A 15,591-nucleotide genomic window follows, 5' to 3' on the forward strand; every position below is an offset into this window, starting at 1 on the left:
TTAGGCAAATTAATGGAAAATAGACCTTGCAGAGACCAATAAACACAGTGGTACAAGTATGACCTCCAATTCAGCAAATGCTTTAGATATCTAGGAGCTGAACATATTATAGCAAGGTACAAATGTCCTTGTGGTCGATTTGTTTCTTGTACTGTTTTCCCTAAACATCCATGATCACCCCACTCTGTCTTCCTGAGTCATGATAAGAGGATCTTTGGACCTTTGTTCTCGCTCATGAAATGAGTAGTATTTTTAGTCTGTATTAATGAAATTAATTAATTCTTAGATTTCTCTGTGCTGCTGATAAACGTATGTCTTCTATTTGTCCATCAAAGTCATAGGTAAATGACTAATGCAGGATGCCATAAACTCCTAGCTTGCCAGCTCACCAGTATGAAGGACACAGTTAGATGTAAGATAGAAGAGGGCTGATATCTTAGTCCACTTCCTCCTCTGAAAATCTCTCCCTTGTGCCAAATAAAGGAGGTTTTTTTCAAGTGCTGTTCTAACACAACTCTTGATCACTACTTCCATGAAAAAGTACGCAGTTTAAAGAGGTTGGAGTTGGCTGCATTTTGTATTTTGCCCTACCTGTCCTACATTCTCTCATGTCTAAAACAAGATACTTCTTAAAGAGCAGTCACTAGAAAGGCCCTTTTAAACTGACCTCAAGGTCTGCAAAGTACTTGCAAGATGTTTACCCCTCTGTCTGTAGTGTTTGATGTAGAGTAATGGAAATGACACATGGGAAAAACAATGTAAAATGTACACAGGTTAGAAAGTGTTTCACAGCGGCTAAGCAAGGAGATACATTGGAATAGGTGTTACACACTTAGCTATCTGCAATACTTAACTGACATTTCCATTTTCTTGCTCAGTTTTTGTTCTGGGTAACTAGTGTTGTGATATTATCATGCTGCATCATCAGTAAGATTCTTCACTCTAAAGGTGAGAACCTTTCTTTGTCTCTTAGAAAAAAGAGCCAAGGAACCAATTTTGTTGAAAAGAGAATAGACCCATAATAGGAGATTACTGGAGATGTAGGAGGGGTCTGGGGGACAGCGCAGGATATCAGTGTCCCACATACCCTGTTTGTAGGTGGTATTCTCTATTAGACATGAGATAGATGTAGCATTAACATGCTATGGCCTTAGCCTATTCTGTCAGGCATATGTGGCTCTTTCACTGGTTTATTCCTGCAAACCATTTGCCTTCGGATAGGAAAGATTTTAAAAAATATTTTTTCAAATGTCAAGATTATTACCAATGTTATTCCATTGTGTACGTAGATATTTTCATGGTCTATTATTTTCCCACTGGAGAAATGATAGATACTAACAGTATTTACATGGCAAGAAACTGAACCTGCATGGCAAATGCCATTTTAAATGAGTTCATTTAAAATGAGGCTTGCACAATCTGCAGGAGGTTGCAGATATCCTAACTTTGGCTTAGTAGCATATTTCTGCTAATGATAAATGAGTCTCTATCTGTTTAAGCCAAATAGAAACAAGCCATTTAAAATCTAGTCTAATCAAACTAGTTAAAAATAATTTGGGCTACACTGATAACATTTGTATGAAACAGCCCTGGGGCAATCAGAATGATGCACTGATTCCATCTGCCAGGATTGGTTATGTGCCTCTGTAGCTGCACAGCACTATGAATGACTGAAGAGTTAGACTCACTGTTTAGTGAAAACATCTTGACTGCTTTTTTGTGTCATGTCGCACTTTTGTTTTGCATGCTTAAATTGTTTTTGGATTTCATAATGCAGAGTTTTGTGTCACTGTATGGAAGCTACAACAGTTGCTCCTTACAAAAACTGACTCAGTCAGCCAGAACATCACTATAATTGCCTCTCTCCTGGATTTTGAGTGAATCTAAATAAATGTCCAAGTGACAGAATGAGTTTTGTATCTATACAGATAAACAGTACATCGTTTAAACCTAGGAACATTCAGCAGGATAAAATCAGGTAAATTGATTTGCTGCAGAGGCTAAGACTGGTTTTCAGACACCAGATTTGGCTGTTGTCCCAGCTTATCTTTTTTTTAAAAGTATGTTTCTCAGCTGGTCTGGTTTTCTAATTGAGCAACAGCTATACTATCTTGGGATAAACAAGAAGGGATCTGGGAGCATCGTTTAGCCTTCTGTCTTTTTCTCAGTCCAACTCCCTCCAAGCCTCTTCTTATAAATTTCCCAGTTTTCCCTTTTGTATTTTTTTCGCATGCCCTGCTCTTTCTTCTTCTCCTCTGAAAGCAGGTTTGTTTCATTTGTATACATTCTGCTTACATCAGCTTGTAGAGATGCAGGGAGTTAAGGACTGGAAATCCTTTCCACCTAACTCTGTGTCTAAGGCACAACCTAACAACATGGCATAAAAGAAGTGAAAACCTGCTAATTCTACCAGTTGTTCTCGTTTGGCGTTACTCCTTGCTGATATAGTCTAGGATAAATTGTAAGAATTGATCATTGATGCTTTTGATTGTCCATGCCAGGAACGTTGATTAAGCACTGCTTAAAATAAACAGATCAGCCTCCAGAAATCAAGGCAATGATTTGGAAGGAAACTTAATTGCTTGGCTGTGTCTTCTTTCTGGAACAAGAAAAAGACATGAGAGGAGAACATATTTTATGTTTTCAGTAACACAGGCAACAAGTGCCTGCATTTGATAATGTTTTTAATTTAGCCTCCAAGATAGCACGCAAGCCCAGAAAGATTTGTTACATTTTTAACAGTTAGTATATTGTTAATTTGTCATTTTTTTAATGAAAAAAGCATGAGTGGAGCACAAAGATCCCCTTATTCTCTTCTCCAAGTTATGAGATAACTTCATAAAAGATTATTTTTGGAAGAATTGACCTAGGTAATATTCTAATATAAAATGAGCGAATGTCAAGCACAACAGTGCTTGCATAGCAAGCTAGTGCTATCAGGAGTGTAGAAAGGATTCAGAAATCTGACATGGGGTGAAAATGAGTGGCTGAGTGAAATCTGAATTGATAGAATTTTGGGATGTAAAGTTCACATACCCCAAAATGGACATTTAAGGCCCCTGCCCAAAAAAATAGACATTTAAGACAAAAAAGAGTGAATAGATTCGATCTGTGTAGGAAAAATATTTTCTACCTCATTGCTTAAAGCTAAATCAAGAAGGTAACAACAAAATAAGCCAAGAGCACAGTCGACAAAGTTGGTATGTAACACTGTAGCTAATACTGGAAATTCTACATGCCCAAGCACTCATTCCTCCTTGCCACCTCTGTGCAATTGTGAAGTCTTCTCATGGCAGCTCATCACCCAATACCACAAAAAGGAAGCAAAGAACTAGTAATGCTAATGCTGCGGATGACAAAACCGAGAAAGTTTACACATGTCACTGAAGCAAACTGATGCCTTGTACAAAGGGTACACATTCAGTGGCCTTTGATAGAGCAAGTTATTGTTGTGATGCTTCAAAAACGGAGCTCTTTCTACAGGATCCAACGGGTAATTACATACCTTGTATGGAACAAATTATTGCAATTTAAGAATAAAGAACTTGATCCTGCTCCCAGTGATGTCAATAGGAAAACATCAGTTAGAACATGATTCCGCAGTGCGGAAATGTTGTTTCACAAACGAGGACTGACCTCACCCTTTCATGTGTGGCTTTCTGAAGATCCTGGGGTTTAGGACTATAATATGTCTTTAGTTTATTACAATGTTCACCAGAATGCATTAATTAACAGTCTGGTGAATAACGTCCACTCAACATAAATATTTATTGTATTCTTTATTCCACAAGATGCTACCATGATTTTTTAACAAATTATGCCTGTTTCTTGAGAATGAGCTTACAAATTAGGTAATGATCCTTGTCGTATTAAGCCTTAAGACTGGCAGAGCCAGTCTACAGAAAAGCACATGGGACTTCACCTAGGCCACTACACAGAGCAGCTGTGCATGCTGTGCCAGGGCAGTCCACAAGTCTGTACTTAGAACAGTTTGCAGGATAGATAATCATTACTGGGATTGGTAGCACTGAGTGTAAAAAGGTTTTGAAAATTGCTCCATGCTGGGCAACATAGCTAATACAGTCTTCAAAGGCTGTTTTATAAGTAGATAGGTAAATAAATACGGCTAAGCAAAGCAGTCTATAAAAATCCTGTATAATGACTATATTGAAGATGTTACCAACACTGCTAATAGAGGCTATATCAGGTAATGTGTAAAGTGCAGTCTTTTTCCATCAGCATGAAACTGTCAATCGTCATTCAATCTCAGGTAAGGCAGCTGAAGATGCTTACAGTTGTTCCAGAATATGAAAATATTGGAAGGGATGTTCATCTGTCACCAGTCTCTAGCACAGACCTCATCACAAAGGAATTGGTCTGAAAACTCCACCCAAATTATGGTCATAACCTCAATGGCCAGACAGATGGTTTTCAGTATTTAGGCAAAGAAAATTGTTAGCAGTATTTTCACAAAATAAACCTTATTGTGTCTTGTGTAATTTGAACAGCTCTATGTTACCCCTGGGAGAAGGGCAGCTGAGAATCTTACAGTTTTTGTGGTTTCTCTGCATTTTACTTTGCCATGCTGTGAGTGACTTGTATTTTCCATGGCAGAATTAATGTGTAGTCAAATAAAACATCATGGATACCATTCTTAATCTTCACATAAACCATATAAACACTGTGAGTGATGCTTAGCATTTCCAGCCTTCTGCTTTATGATATTGTGGCCTTGTATAGTTTCTGAAGAATCCCATTTTGTGCAGTAGTTTCACCTCATTTCCTGGTGTTCTTTGCTTGTAATTTGCCTGGGCCATCCCTGTTAACCATCACTCTGCATTACTCTTTGAAATTTGTCTTTCCCTGGATAATACCTTCTGGTTATAAGGACAGGATGACTGAGGACCTTAAGCTGTTAATGTTGTTATGTTGGAGACATAAAAATAAAAAACAACTTTAGTGAGTCATCCTTTGACATGGTCTAAAAAATACACACTTTCCTAGTAAAATGTCAACTATACACAGAGATGTATAATTTGCTTATAAAAATGAGAAAATACTTTAATGAGAATACCTAAAATCCACTGGATTTTAAATGTAATTGGCACTATTACCATGTGCAAAATCAAAGTTAATTCATCATTTCTGTACGATCAATATTAAATCATTAGTGTATTTGGGAAAAAAAAAACCTAAAATTTCAGACTCTTAGCAGTGCTAGCTTTTGTTGGCAATACCTGAAATTCTGTTCATATATTGCAGGTTGTCTTTGTGAGTTGGTGTAAGAGCTTCTGGGACTGTGGACTTGTGGCACTGGATGATATATCATTGAGCCTGGGAAGCTGCCAGGCTGCTGGTAAGACCATGGATATTTGTTGTCCAACAGCGGCTAACTTATCCTCCTTTTAATAAGAGCATTTTTTATACCTTTTCCAAGCCTTTCCTAGAGCTGGTTTCATTTCACTGTGTTTTTTTGTTGTTGTTTGTGTGTTTGTTTTTCAGTAGGAATTGCATTAATCCTGTTTCTGGAGTATCATACATAGATGAGGACCAGATTTTGTTAACTCCTAATTAACTTCACTGACTTCAGTGCAGCTGTATATAAGGGATCACTCCTTCAAGAGTATACCACTTTATCAAAAGCAGTCAAACTAACAGGAGAGCAGTTTTCAGTTGCGTTAGGAGTCCGGAAATGCACACAAAAGCACAAATTTCAAAACAGAACGTTGTTCCTTTTGCTCAGAAATACAGTTGTGTGAGGCCCAGATACAGTCCCTTATCTGAGCTGAAGCTCTGTAATGAACAGAGATAAGAAGACTCCAACTCTCCAGCTGAAATGGGAGGAATTCAGTGCTTCCAAGTGAGTCTTTACCCTCTGACATATGCACAGGCAAACCCCTCTGAACTCACTCACACTCCCTCTTCTGGGGCTTTATGAGGTGTGACAGTGCAATGAGTGTATCCTAATTTGGAAGCGGTTCTGATGAGACAGGCACAGTCCATAATCCCATCCACTTTTGGAATACAGCCATGCCTTTGAAATGGTGATGAGGCAGGCTGACCATGCTATTTGTACTGCCATGTAATAATAACTATTTTATGACCTGTTCCGATCGGATTCATGCATCCAAGCAGCTATTGCCATCACTGAAGAGGAACAAGTCACACATACAAAGCTACGTAACTTTTTTCTAAAGTATATCCAGCAGTTGCCTATTTTGTGTCTTTGTAGTTCCTAAGGTTGTTGTAAATGAACCGAAGGTGCAGAACTGATATTTAGATGCATAGTCATGCTAGGACTTGCCACAGGTGGCAGCAAAAAAACTACAAAACCCACCCTCATTATGTGAGAGGTGTGAATACTCCCTCCTTGCCAAGAGGGAAGGCAGCTCACGGTGCCTGCTCCTGAAGCACAAATTCAAGTTGTAGCAGAACAGCTGGCAGAAGCTTCTTTATTATCATACTGACAAGCACTCGAATTCTTGACATAGTTTCTTCTACATCATCTAATGGGGCTGTAACCCTGAAAATACTCCAGTAATTGCAGCTCTGCAGTCTGTTGCGTGTGTCGTGGTGGAATTGGATGCCAGGGCAACACAGCAGGGCTCAGTGTGGCAGTTGGTTTCAGATCACAGAAACCTCTGTCTGTGGCAGGATCTGTTCATGCATATTACACATGCTGGAGCTCATTAAACTGCCTCGAGTGCTACAGGAGTGAAGGAAATGAGGCTGGTAGAGCCCTTTTGGAGGAAGAGCCACGATAAACCGTATGAGATGTTTTAATGGATGTTAGTAGATGTTATTAAGCTGGACTAAGGCACAGATTTCCCCAAAGCTGTGAAGAAAATGAAATTAAATCTTGTATTTCAGTTTGGAGCTGACTTTATAGGCTTGTGACTAATCTGTTGCTAGGTAAACAAAAGCGATCTCAGCAGAAGCAATACATTGTTTGTGTCATCTCTCCATACATCTGTCTAATATATTTGCAGTTTTAAACAATGACATCTTGTTATAGATCTCTTGCCACCCTCTCCTGGAGAGTGTACTTTTGAAAAAGATGAGTGTATGTTTACCCAGAAGAAGAGAGGTCGTGGGAGCTGGCAAAGGAGGAGGGGTCCAACTCCCACCTCTTACACCGGACCAAAAGGGGACCACACTACTGGGGTAGGTGAGTTAAGCTTCACATTGAACTTTCTGAACAGAGAATTTATCAAAGTACTTTGAGATGGCAGCTTAGAACACAGAAAGTTTTTAATTCTCTATTCACAACAATTACTGATCAAATGGAGTGAACAGGTTTCGTTGGGACCTTCCAGTGGTTTTGAAAATGTGGTGTTTAATCTGCATGCCAAGTGAAGAATTCAGTCTTCATGTCGTAAAGAAGCCTTTTCCATTGGGAGAAAAAAGCACAGGGTGGCTTTACTGGCCCTTCAGAAGAGCCGTCTCTTAGCCCTTAGTTTATGAGAATATTCCCTGAAACAAAAATGCAAGCAAGTAGGTAAGCCTCAGCTCTTCTGCATGAGCACCTTCCTAGTTGAATTTTGAAGTAAACATGAGTAATAGAGGAGCAGTCCCACAGGCCTGTTATCTTAAAAATCAGTTCCATCACCTCACTTTACTCTTTGTACTGTGTCATTTCACTCTTTGAAGGACTTAGGTGAATGAGGCCCCCATTAGAATGAGTGAGCTCATGGGAAACTGCATCCAAGTTGCCCACCCCCCAGCTGTAATACCCAGTGACCTTTGCAAATTATGAATTGCATTACTATGTTAGGCACTTGTGTTCCTGCAGAAGAAGACCTCAGGAATCCTTTCACTGGCTCTGGTGTAAGATGAAGCTGCCCTAAGGCTTGCAAACTTCAAATGCTTGTGTGTGTGTTTAAAAAGACATAGGGTGCATTGGCTTTGCCCTCATCCACAAGGGACAACATTCATTCAACAAGGAATAAAGTCAGTGGCAGTCAAGCTGACTCACTCACTCACTGTGGCTTATCAGCCTGGTCTGCTAAAAATTTTAGCTGGATTATGAAAGCGGTTGGCCTGTTCAAAATGCTATCAAGAACTACTATTACTCTGTCAGCTGTGATTGAGTGTAAATCACATCCAGTGTTATCAAGCATAGTTATTTCAACTGTGCATCTGAAATCTTGCTCTGTGCAAGCTTAATTGAATGTAATCTGGAAAACAGTTGTTTCTAGTTAATTAAATAAGAGTTTTGCCCTATTTCTGATCTGTTTACCTAAAAGCATGGCATTGTGTGTATTCAGCAAAATGTCCCTTTCCTATCTCCTAGGAAAATCTGTGTTACAGCTGCACCCTCAGCAGAGTATGGACATCAGCTACAGAGACAGATTTGTGATGTCTGGGGCCGTACAGCCAAAATCCTGCATGTGGAATTGGGAATGCAGATGGGAATGTTTCATATAGTGTAGAAATTTCAGAGTGCCAAGAAGTTACATACTTCCACTGTCAGTTATAAACAGGGAAGATTCTAGGTAGAATTATTTATAACTTCATAGATAAGTTTTAAAGCCTGAAATTCCTCTTACATGCTCTGAAATAAAAATGAGAAGCTTCAGTTGCAAACCTGAGCACATTCTCACCAGCTCTATTGGCTAAGTGATGCAAATGAAAAATGTAGTCTAAGTGTGAAACAAGAACATTCTCCCAGCAGTGATACCTTAGTGCTGTGGAATGATTTTCAAAAGGGAATCTTGACATTCTTGTCACTTTCCCAATGCAGTATTTGAAAAACTCATATTTAGGAAGTGACTTAAATGACAAATTTTCTATAAGTCTTCGTTACCCACACTGTCCAGCTTTTCTACATCAAGTAGGTGTGTAATAACAAACCTCGAAGTAAGTGAGAATTTTTCCTAATAGTTTTTGAAGTTTATTTGAGAGGGTTTTTTTGAAATGTGGGTGACATTCTTGGAGAGGCATGTGTAGGCCATGTCTGTACCACCTACAGTCTCTTCTGCATAATACAAGCTAAAAGGAATAAATCACATGAAAAATATTGATGCACCAATTGTTTTCATAGGTAACTGAAACTCAGTTCTGTAAAGTGATTCAACATTCAGGTTTACTTTTTTTTTTTGTCTTTTCCTGTGGATATTCCCTAGGTAATACCATTTTTCTTCTTTCAAATACTCAATATTCTAGCACTCCTGTTTCCAAAGACAATATCCATCTCCTTACAGGAGTAACACATTAAGAGTTCTTGCTGAAGGAAAGGAATGTGTTTCTTAATTTCTAAGGCAGAAACTGACTTCAGACCCATTTTCAGTTTATATATTTTAATAAGCATTCTGAGATTGGAGACTGATAGTTTGTATTCTTGGTGAAGCAAGAGAATCTTTTAAGGTTTGCCTGTGACAGGAGAACATGTTTACAGCAACATAAACATTTATTCCTTGTATCATGCATTTGTTGGCAGTGAAACATGCTGTAAAAATATGTGGATTTAGAATTCACAAAAAAAGAGCTAATAAGCTAATATAGCCTTTCCAACAGTTTATAACATGATTCAGGCCTTAGAACTAAAGGCAAGGTATTCTATTATGCTGTAGTATGAGCCGTAGGTTTTGATTTTTAACTCTAATAACTCTCAAGCATAGTTAATATCAAAATTCACGGAGTCACTTGCTCTAGGTTTGGAATAAATAACCTTGGGAATCCTCAAACACACCGCACCAAGTGGTCTTTTCTTTACAGATCTGCAGCTGCAGATACTCATCCTTTTCACCCTTTCTCCCTAGTGCTGCAGACCACCAAACTACAGCTCTGCCTAGAAGATGACTTCAGCATGGGTTTACTTAGGTAACAGGGCTTTGAGGATCCTGAGACAGATCTACCAGCTGATCTTGCTGTTCTCAGGCATTCTCCTGCTTCACTGGTCCTCAGGATTCTCCTCCCTGCTGGGGTCCATCTCAAGTCCTGCAATTGGGGTGGCAGAAGGACAGCATTTCCTCTCCAGCGCGACCAGTAGGGAGCAGCAGGGCTGTAGGAAGGGTTGCTGCAAAATCTGGATTCAGCACCTGCTGGGGTGTACGTCTCACAGCACAAAACAGCTGCCATGAGCAGCAGGTGGGATGTGGGGATGTTTCTCAGTCTTAAGATACACCTCAGCTTGGACCTTTCCTTAGCTGGAAATACTAAATGTTGGATCTCAGGGAGGCATGGGGAATAACTTGTCTACCAGTAAGTAATGACTGATTTTTCCAAAGACCAGAATTTATTATTTATTTCTCACTCATTTGTGGACTCTAGATAATCTGCTTTTACTCACTCATATCTTTGCATCTTGATCACACAAGGAAAATTTTACTGATGTCATATCTGATTTAAAGAGGCATTTCAGTTCATTTGCTCATTTGCTTTGTTGAGAGCACTGGCTCCAAACATAGCCTAAACAAGCATATTCCTGGTTTCAGAACAAATATGGTTTGTTTTCTTACTTTGCATTGCTTTCTGATGTTGTGTATTTCACCAGATATAAAATGGTTGTTTTTTTCTTAGTGTTCTTATATTAGCATTCACAAACATTTCAATTACGGCAATAGACAACTATTACAGTATCACAAGTACTGCAGTTCACAAGTACAGCAAATAGTTTATAACATAGTATTCCTTCTCAAAAATTTCAGTCATGGGTTTTTGTGTAATGAGCACATTGAGCATAACTAACAGGTTGAGAGAATGTATTCTTCTTTATTAATAGTTGACTGTGTGTCTTTTTAAGGATACTACATGTATATAGAGGCATCCGACATGGTCTATGGACAGAGGGCATACCTAATTTCAAGATCACTAAGAGGGACCTCTGGAAAACAATGCTTGACATTTTTCTACCACATGTATGGAGCTGGGACTGGATTATTAAGTGTTTATCTAAAAAGAGAAGGTGATGATGAAGAGATTCCTTTGTGGAGGAGGACAGGGGAACAAAGCATCTCGTGGCTAAGGGCACTTATAGAATATGAAAGTGATAGAAACTACCAGGTAAGAGAAAACAAACACAAAGCAGTCAAAATGGAAGGTAAAGCTGAACTATGTGCTAGAATCCAGGTTTTGAGTTGTATTAAAAAAATGTAGACAACACTGAATGAGTGGGCTTCTGAACAAGCTGAATTACTTCATAATCTTGGAATGGAAAACAAGAGAACAGAACAGAACAAACCTACAAAGATCATTGATTCCGACTGCCTGACCCATTCAGGGCTAACCATAAGTTAAAGGATGTTATTCTGGGCATTATTTAAATGCCTCTTGAACTGGCATGGGGCTTCAGCTCCCTCTCTAAGAAGGCTCGTCCTAGAGTTAAATGAAATGTTCATTAATTCATTAACTCAGAATTACTTTTTAAAATTATTTAAGTGTTGTTTTTCCATCACTTCTTGTCAGTAGTGGTAGATTGTATTTAGGTCACTTGTGCCATTTGTTTTCCTTCCACCATCTAAAGCCCTGGCCAAATATGATATTGTCGCTAAGCTGTGATAAAAAGGCTGCATCTTGCAGCGTGGTTTTTTAAGGTGGCAGCAAAGGCAAGGAATGATGCAAGGAGAAAACTGAACTGATGCTGACTGAAATAGCACTGGCCAGAAGACTACTAAACTTTTACTAAAAAGCAAGTTTAGTTTCATCAGGAATGATGAATCACAACAGAATGTTTTTTTTTTCTCTCCTGGCTTTCATTTGAGTAACACATGGCAATACATGTGAGCCAAAAAGGAAAATAGGCATATTACATCATTGGAGTAAATTTATCAGTGGTTCATAATAGAGAAGTATCCTTCCAAACAGTGAGAACAAATCTGTTTCCTTCAGCATAATATATCCCCAAAGTCTGTGACCAAGGAAGTTAGTCTGCTAATGGAGGATAGAATTGTTATTCCAAGAACCAGACTTTCAGGACACACTAGATCCCTGAACAGACTGCATGTTTTCTGGGGGGGAGGCATTGTTCTTTCAGTCTTTCCTTCTAGGTGGGGTATCCATGAAAACCTATGTCTTATCTTTACAGATTATTTTTGAAGCAATCCGTGGGGTGTCGATGAGAAGTGACACAGCTATTGATGATATTCTGTTCCAACCAGGACCCTGTTTAGGTAAGTTTAAGTTTACTTTGCTTTTTTTAGGAGGCATCTAGCAAGTCACACAGTGTTTTCTTTGTACTCAGACAGGGGATATGCCTTTTCTTGAAGCCCCTCTGAATGGATTTGTATTTGTTATGTATGTTGCTGTTCATGTAGAACTTATACTAATGCGAAACCATTCTTCAGAATTTGGTCTAGTAAAAATCTTGTAGCACTTCTAAAAAGCTGTTTTCAGTCCAACATGGTAATTGTATTCTGCCTTATATATGAAAAAATACAAATATTTACAGTATTTTCCCCTTTTTGTATTCTAGAAGTGGAAGAAATTCAATTCTCATCAGGCTATCCAGACAGCCTAAATGAAATTGAGTATTAAATACAGTCTGCTGGAAGGAGTGGAATGCACAGAAAGATTTTATGTGAGAAACTGCACAACTGCCTGTTTTAAAATGTGCTTTAAGTAAAGACTGGACTCATTTGGATATGCAGTCAAGTGTAGGAAAAACACAGAGCACTCATGTTCCTTGCCTTTGCAATGAAATTATTGACTCAGGGCTTCTTAGACTGTTTTTTAATTTGTATTTTTTTCTCTTTTGCATGAGGTTATCAACTACTATATAAAGGCTTCCCATTTTGCACAGATCATTCCACACAGTATTTTAGTGCTTTTTTTTTTGTGTAAATCTTTCTGGTATATAGGTAAAAAGAGGAAAATAAAGGTGCACAATTAAAATCTAATATTGTGTTATCTTAAATCTGCATTCAGTGAATGTTTTGTGTTGGGTACAGAATGGCTTTATGTTAAGGAAATAATAAATACTTTAAGAGAATAAAGAAAATACTATTAGATACTACTAATATCCTACAGGCTAAGTGCAATTATTCATAAGACAATTCTCTCTGGGAAACTCTTAACACTTTGCTGGTAATTTTTGTGTTTTTGTATTTTACTGTAACAAATATATTTGTCATCCTTAGCAATAAGAAGCTCTCTTCTCGTGTTTCAGTATAAATCAGGGTAACCTACTGCCAAATAAAAGTTTGTACACTCACAAAGAATGTACTCACACTTTACCCAGCCACAGTGCCTTGCATTTATATTAATAAGATATTGAATTCACACAACTTGTTAATTTTGAATACTTCTTTTATATTTGTGTTTAAAGTTTTGTTTTGAAAATATTAAAACTTCCTAATAAAATATAACTTTGAAAATTGTCTGCTTCAGGCTCTAGTTATTAGTGCAATGAAGAATATCTGAACTTAATAAAATAGCTTGCATTTGTTTTTGTGAATGTGAAAAAATGAAGAGCATGGGTTGTGTAAGACAGTGGACGGAAAGTGGTCCAATCTACTACAGGAAATTCCGGTACTGACCCATAGAAGTGATTCTAATATTCAAGCTGTTTCTGCAAGGTAGGCACCCTGAAAAACAGGAATAGTCTTTGATCCTTTCAGAACAGAGGATGTGGCATTTCTAATTGGCTTTAAGTATCAGCAGCACATGGGACATGCTGGATCAAGTTTCTATTTTTCTATGAATGGTTTACATTCCCTCCACCCAAAGCCTGTTATATGGAGAGGTACAGAGTGCGCTTAGAAAAAAAAAAAAAAACACTTAAAAACTAGCCTGCTAGGCTTTTCATTTTGGTGACACACAAAAAAATCAAGAGGTTGTTCAATAAAATACATTCAGTAATAACATATATGTTGGTTTACTGATTGACATGTTGACACAGTTTATTTTCCAGAGACTGAGAAAGACCCCAAAAGAAGTGACATTTTAACTGCCTATCCTAGCTACCCACAGTCCTGCTGCCAGCTGGTTACCAACCACCGTTCTTGCTGTTATGTTCTGAAAATAAAACCAAGCAGAATCAGTGGACTGTTTCCTAAAGTTCAGACAGTTTTACAATTGTTCTATAAAGCTTATGTTTTGGTATCAACACTCATTCAGATCAAATAATTTATATTAAAAAAAAAATGAAAGTGAAGTCATTAAAATCACCACGTTTGGTGGTTCTCCATGCTTCTGATGGGACTTCTCTCTATATAAGAAAATTAAGCAGAAGGTGTAACTATCGTATTCCTGTCTCTAACATCTTCATGTAGCTCTGCTTCCTTCCACCAAAGTAATCAGTTTTAGACTGCTGCGAATGAGAACGTAAGCAAATTACTCTATTCTGCTCACAGTGCTTCTGTAGGGACCTCACTGGTACAACTGTTTTGAAGACATCAGTGAGGACAATATTCATCCCACAGCAGCTTTCCACCTATTTCTGCTTCTGCAAGAGTTAAAGAATGGAGGGAGAATTTGAAAAATGGCTTTAAATCACTATCAGTCCATAGGATGGGGAATTTTCAGTCTAGCCCCTTGAAAGAAGGGCAGTAAAACACCTGAAAAACAGGGAAGATGTTCTCTACTAGCAAACTTCAGTTTTGTGGTGATGTGAAAACACTCCATTAGCTCTGCCCAATTACAAAACTCCCCATGCACCTGATTTCGGCCCTGGATCTATTCTTGTGTAGTCTCTGTTGCTCTCTCACTGCAGCAGTAGCTGTACAGGGAGCACAGAAGGGGGAAAACCAGTCCAGAGACTGTTCTGCACTCAGTCTACTCGCTGTCCCAACATTTCTTCAAAAGCAACTAGAGAACCCACAAGTAATTGCTTTGAGCCCAGCTGTGGCACAATCCATAGCATGACTATGAAAACTTCAAAAGCTGCTAAAGCACCTCAGACACTAGAAAGCTTGTATTTGATTGCTGTAACTGCAGAGTTGTGCGTCAGTGGAACTGAACTTGTCCTGAAAGCAGAGGAAAAAGTCTTCTAATACCCTCTTACATAATAGTCTTTTATATTCCTTAAATGTTTTTCATTAGTTAACATTTTGTCATTATCCTTACTACTTTTTAAAAAGAGCACCAAATTCTGATCTCACTTGCCCCAGTGGAAACAGAAAAACAACAAAAAATATCACTGTTACTTTAGATTTATATCAATGTAAATCAAACTATTCTGGATGAATATTGTGTCACGTCAAAATAAACTTAATGTAAACTCAAGTTTACAATCATGAGGTTTCAGTAAGACAGCACAAACTGAATGCTAAATATGTGGCATTTTATCAGTCTGGATCTGAGCACAGCTCAGAAGTGAGTGTGAGTGCACGTTCAGGACACCCACTGCTCCAAAAGGACTACCATGTAAGGTAAAACCATAAAGACAGCATGCTCCTCTTGTAGCGTGATACATGAGTCAAAAGGTTTGTCCCATCCCACTCAGTGGGTTGCAAGGAAGGTAAATCTTTGGAATTCTGCAAATAGGGCACTCCCTGGTGGGCAGGGGGCAAGAGATCGTCATAGTGAGACAAAGACTCAGAGGAAAAATACAAAACAATTTCTTGAACTTTCCAACCATGATTGGTCAGCTACCTTGAGCCAAAATAAGATAACTTTCTAACAATAAACATTATGGATGAAGGGTACTTCGGA

General features: G+C 38.4%; 1 protein-coding gene across 3 annotated transcripts in view; it reads left to right on the forward strand.

Moving 5' to 3' along the window:
• Positions 1-13,316, forward strand: part of MAMDC2 (MAM domain containing 2) — a 61,157-nt gene extending 47,841 nt beyond the window's left edge. Inside the window, exons 10-14 of one of the 3 annotated variants that reach the window (XM_021380981.1) lie at positions 5,263-5,356; positions 7,016-7,168; positions 10,745-11,004; positions 12,026-12,110; positions 12,413-13,316. In XM_021380981.1, the coding sequence (XP_021236656.1) occupies positions 5,263-5,356; positions 7,016-7,168; positions 10,745-11,004; positions 12,026-12,110; positions 12,413-12,474 (654 nt within the window). In that variant the 3' untranslated portion in view covers positions 12,475-13,316. Of the gene's footprint in view, positions 1-5,262; positions 5,357-7,015; positions 7,169-8,293; positions 10,098-10,744; positions 11,005-12,025; positions 12,111-12,412 lie in introns of those variants that run through there. The other 2 variants (XM_021380982.1, XM_021380983.1) reach the window with 2 other exon arrangements.

Source organism: Numida meleagris, chromosome Z (assembly GCF_002078875.1).
Source record: "Numida meleagris isolate 19003 breed g44 Domestic line chromosome Z, NumMel1.0, whole genome shotgun sequence".
NCBI lineage: Eukaryota > Metazoa > Chordata > Aves > Galliformes > Numididae > Numida > Numida meleagris.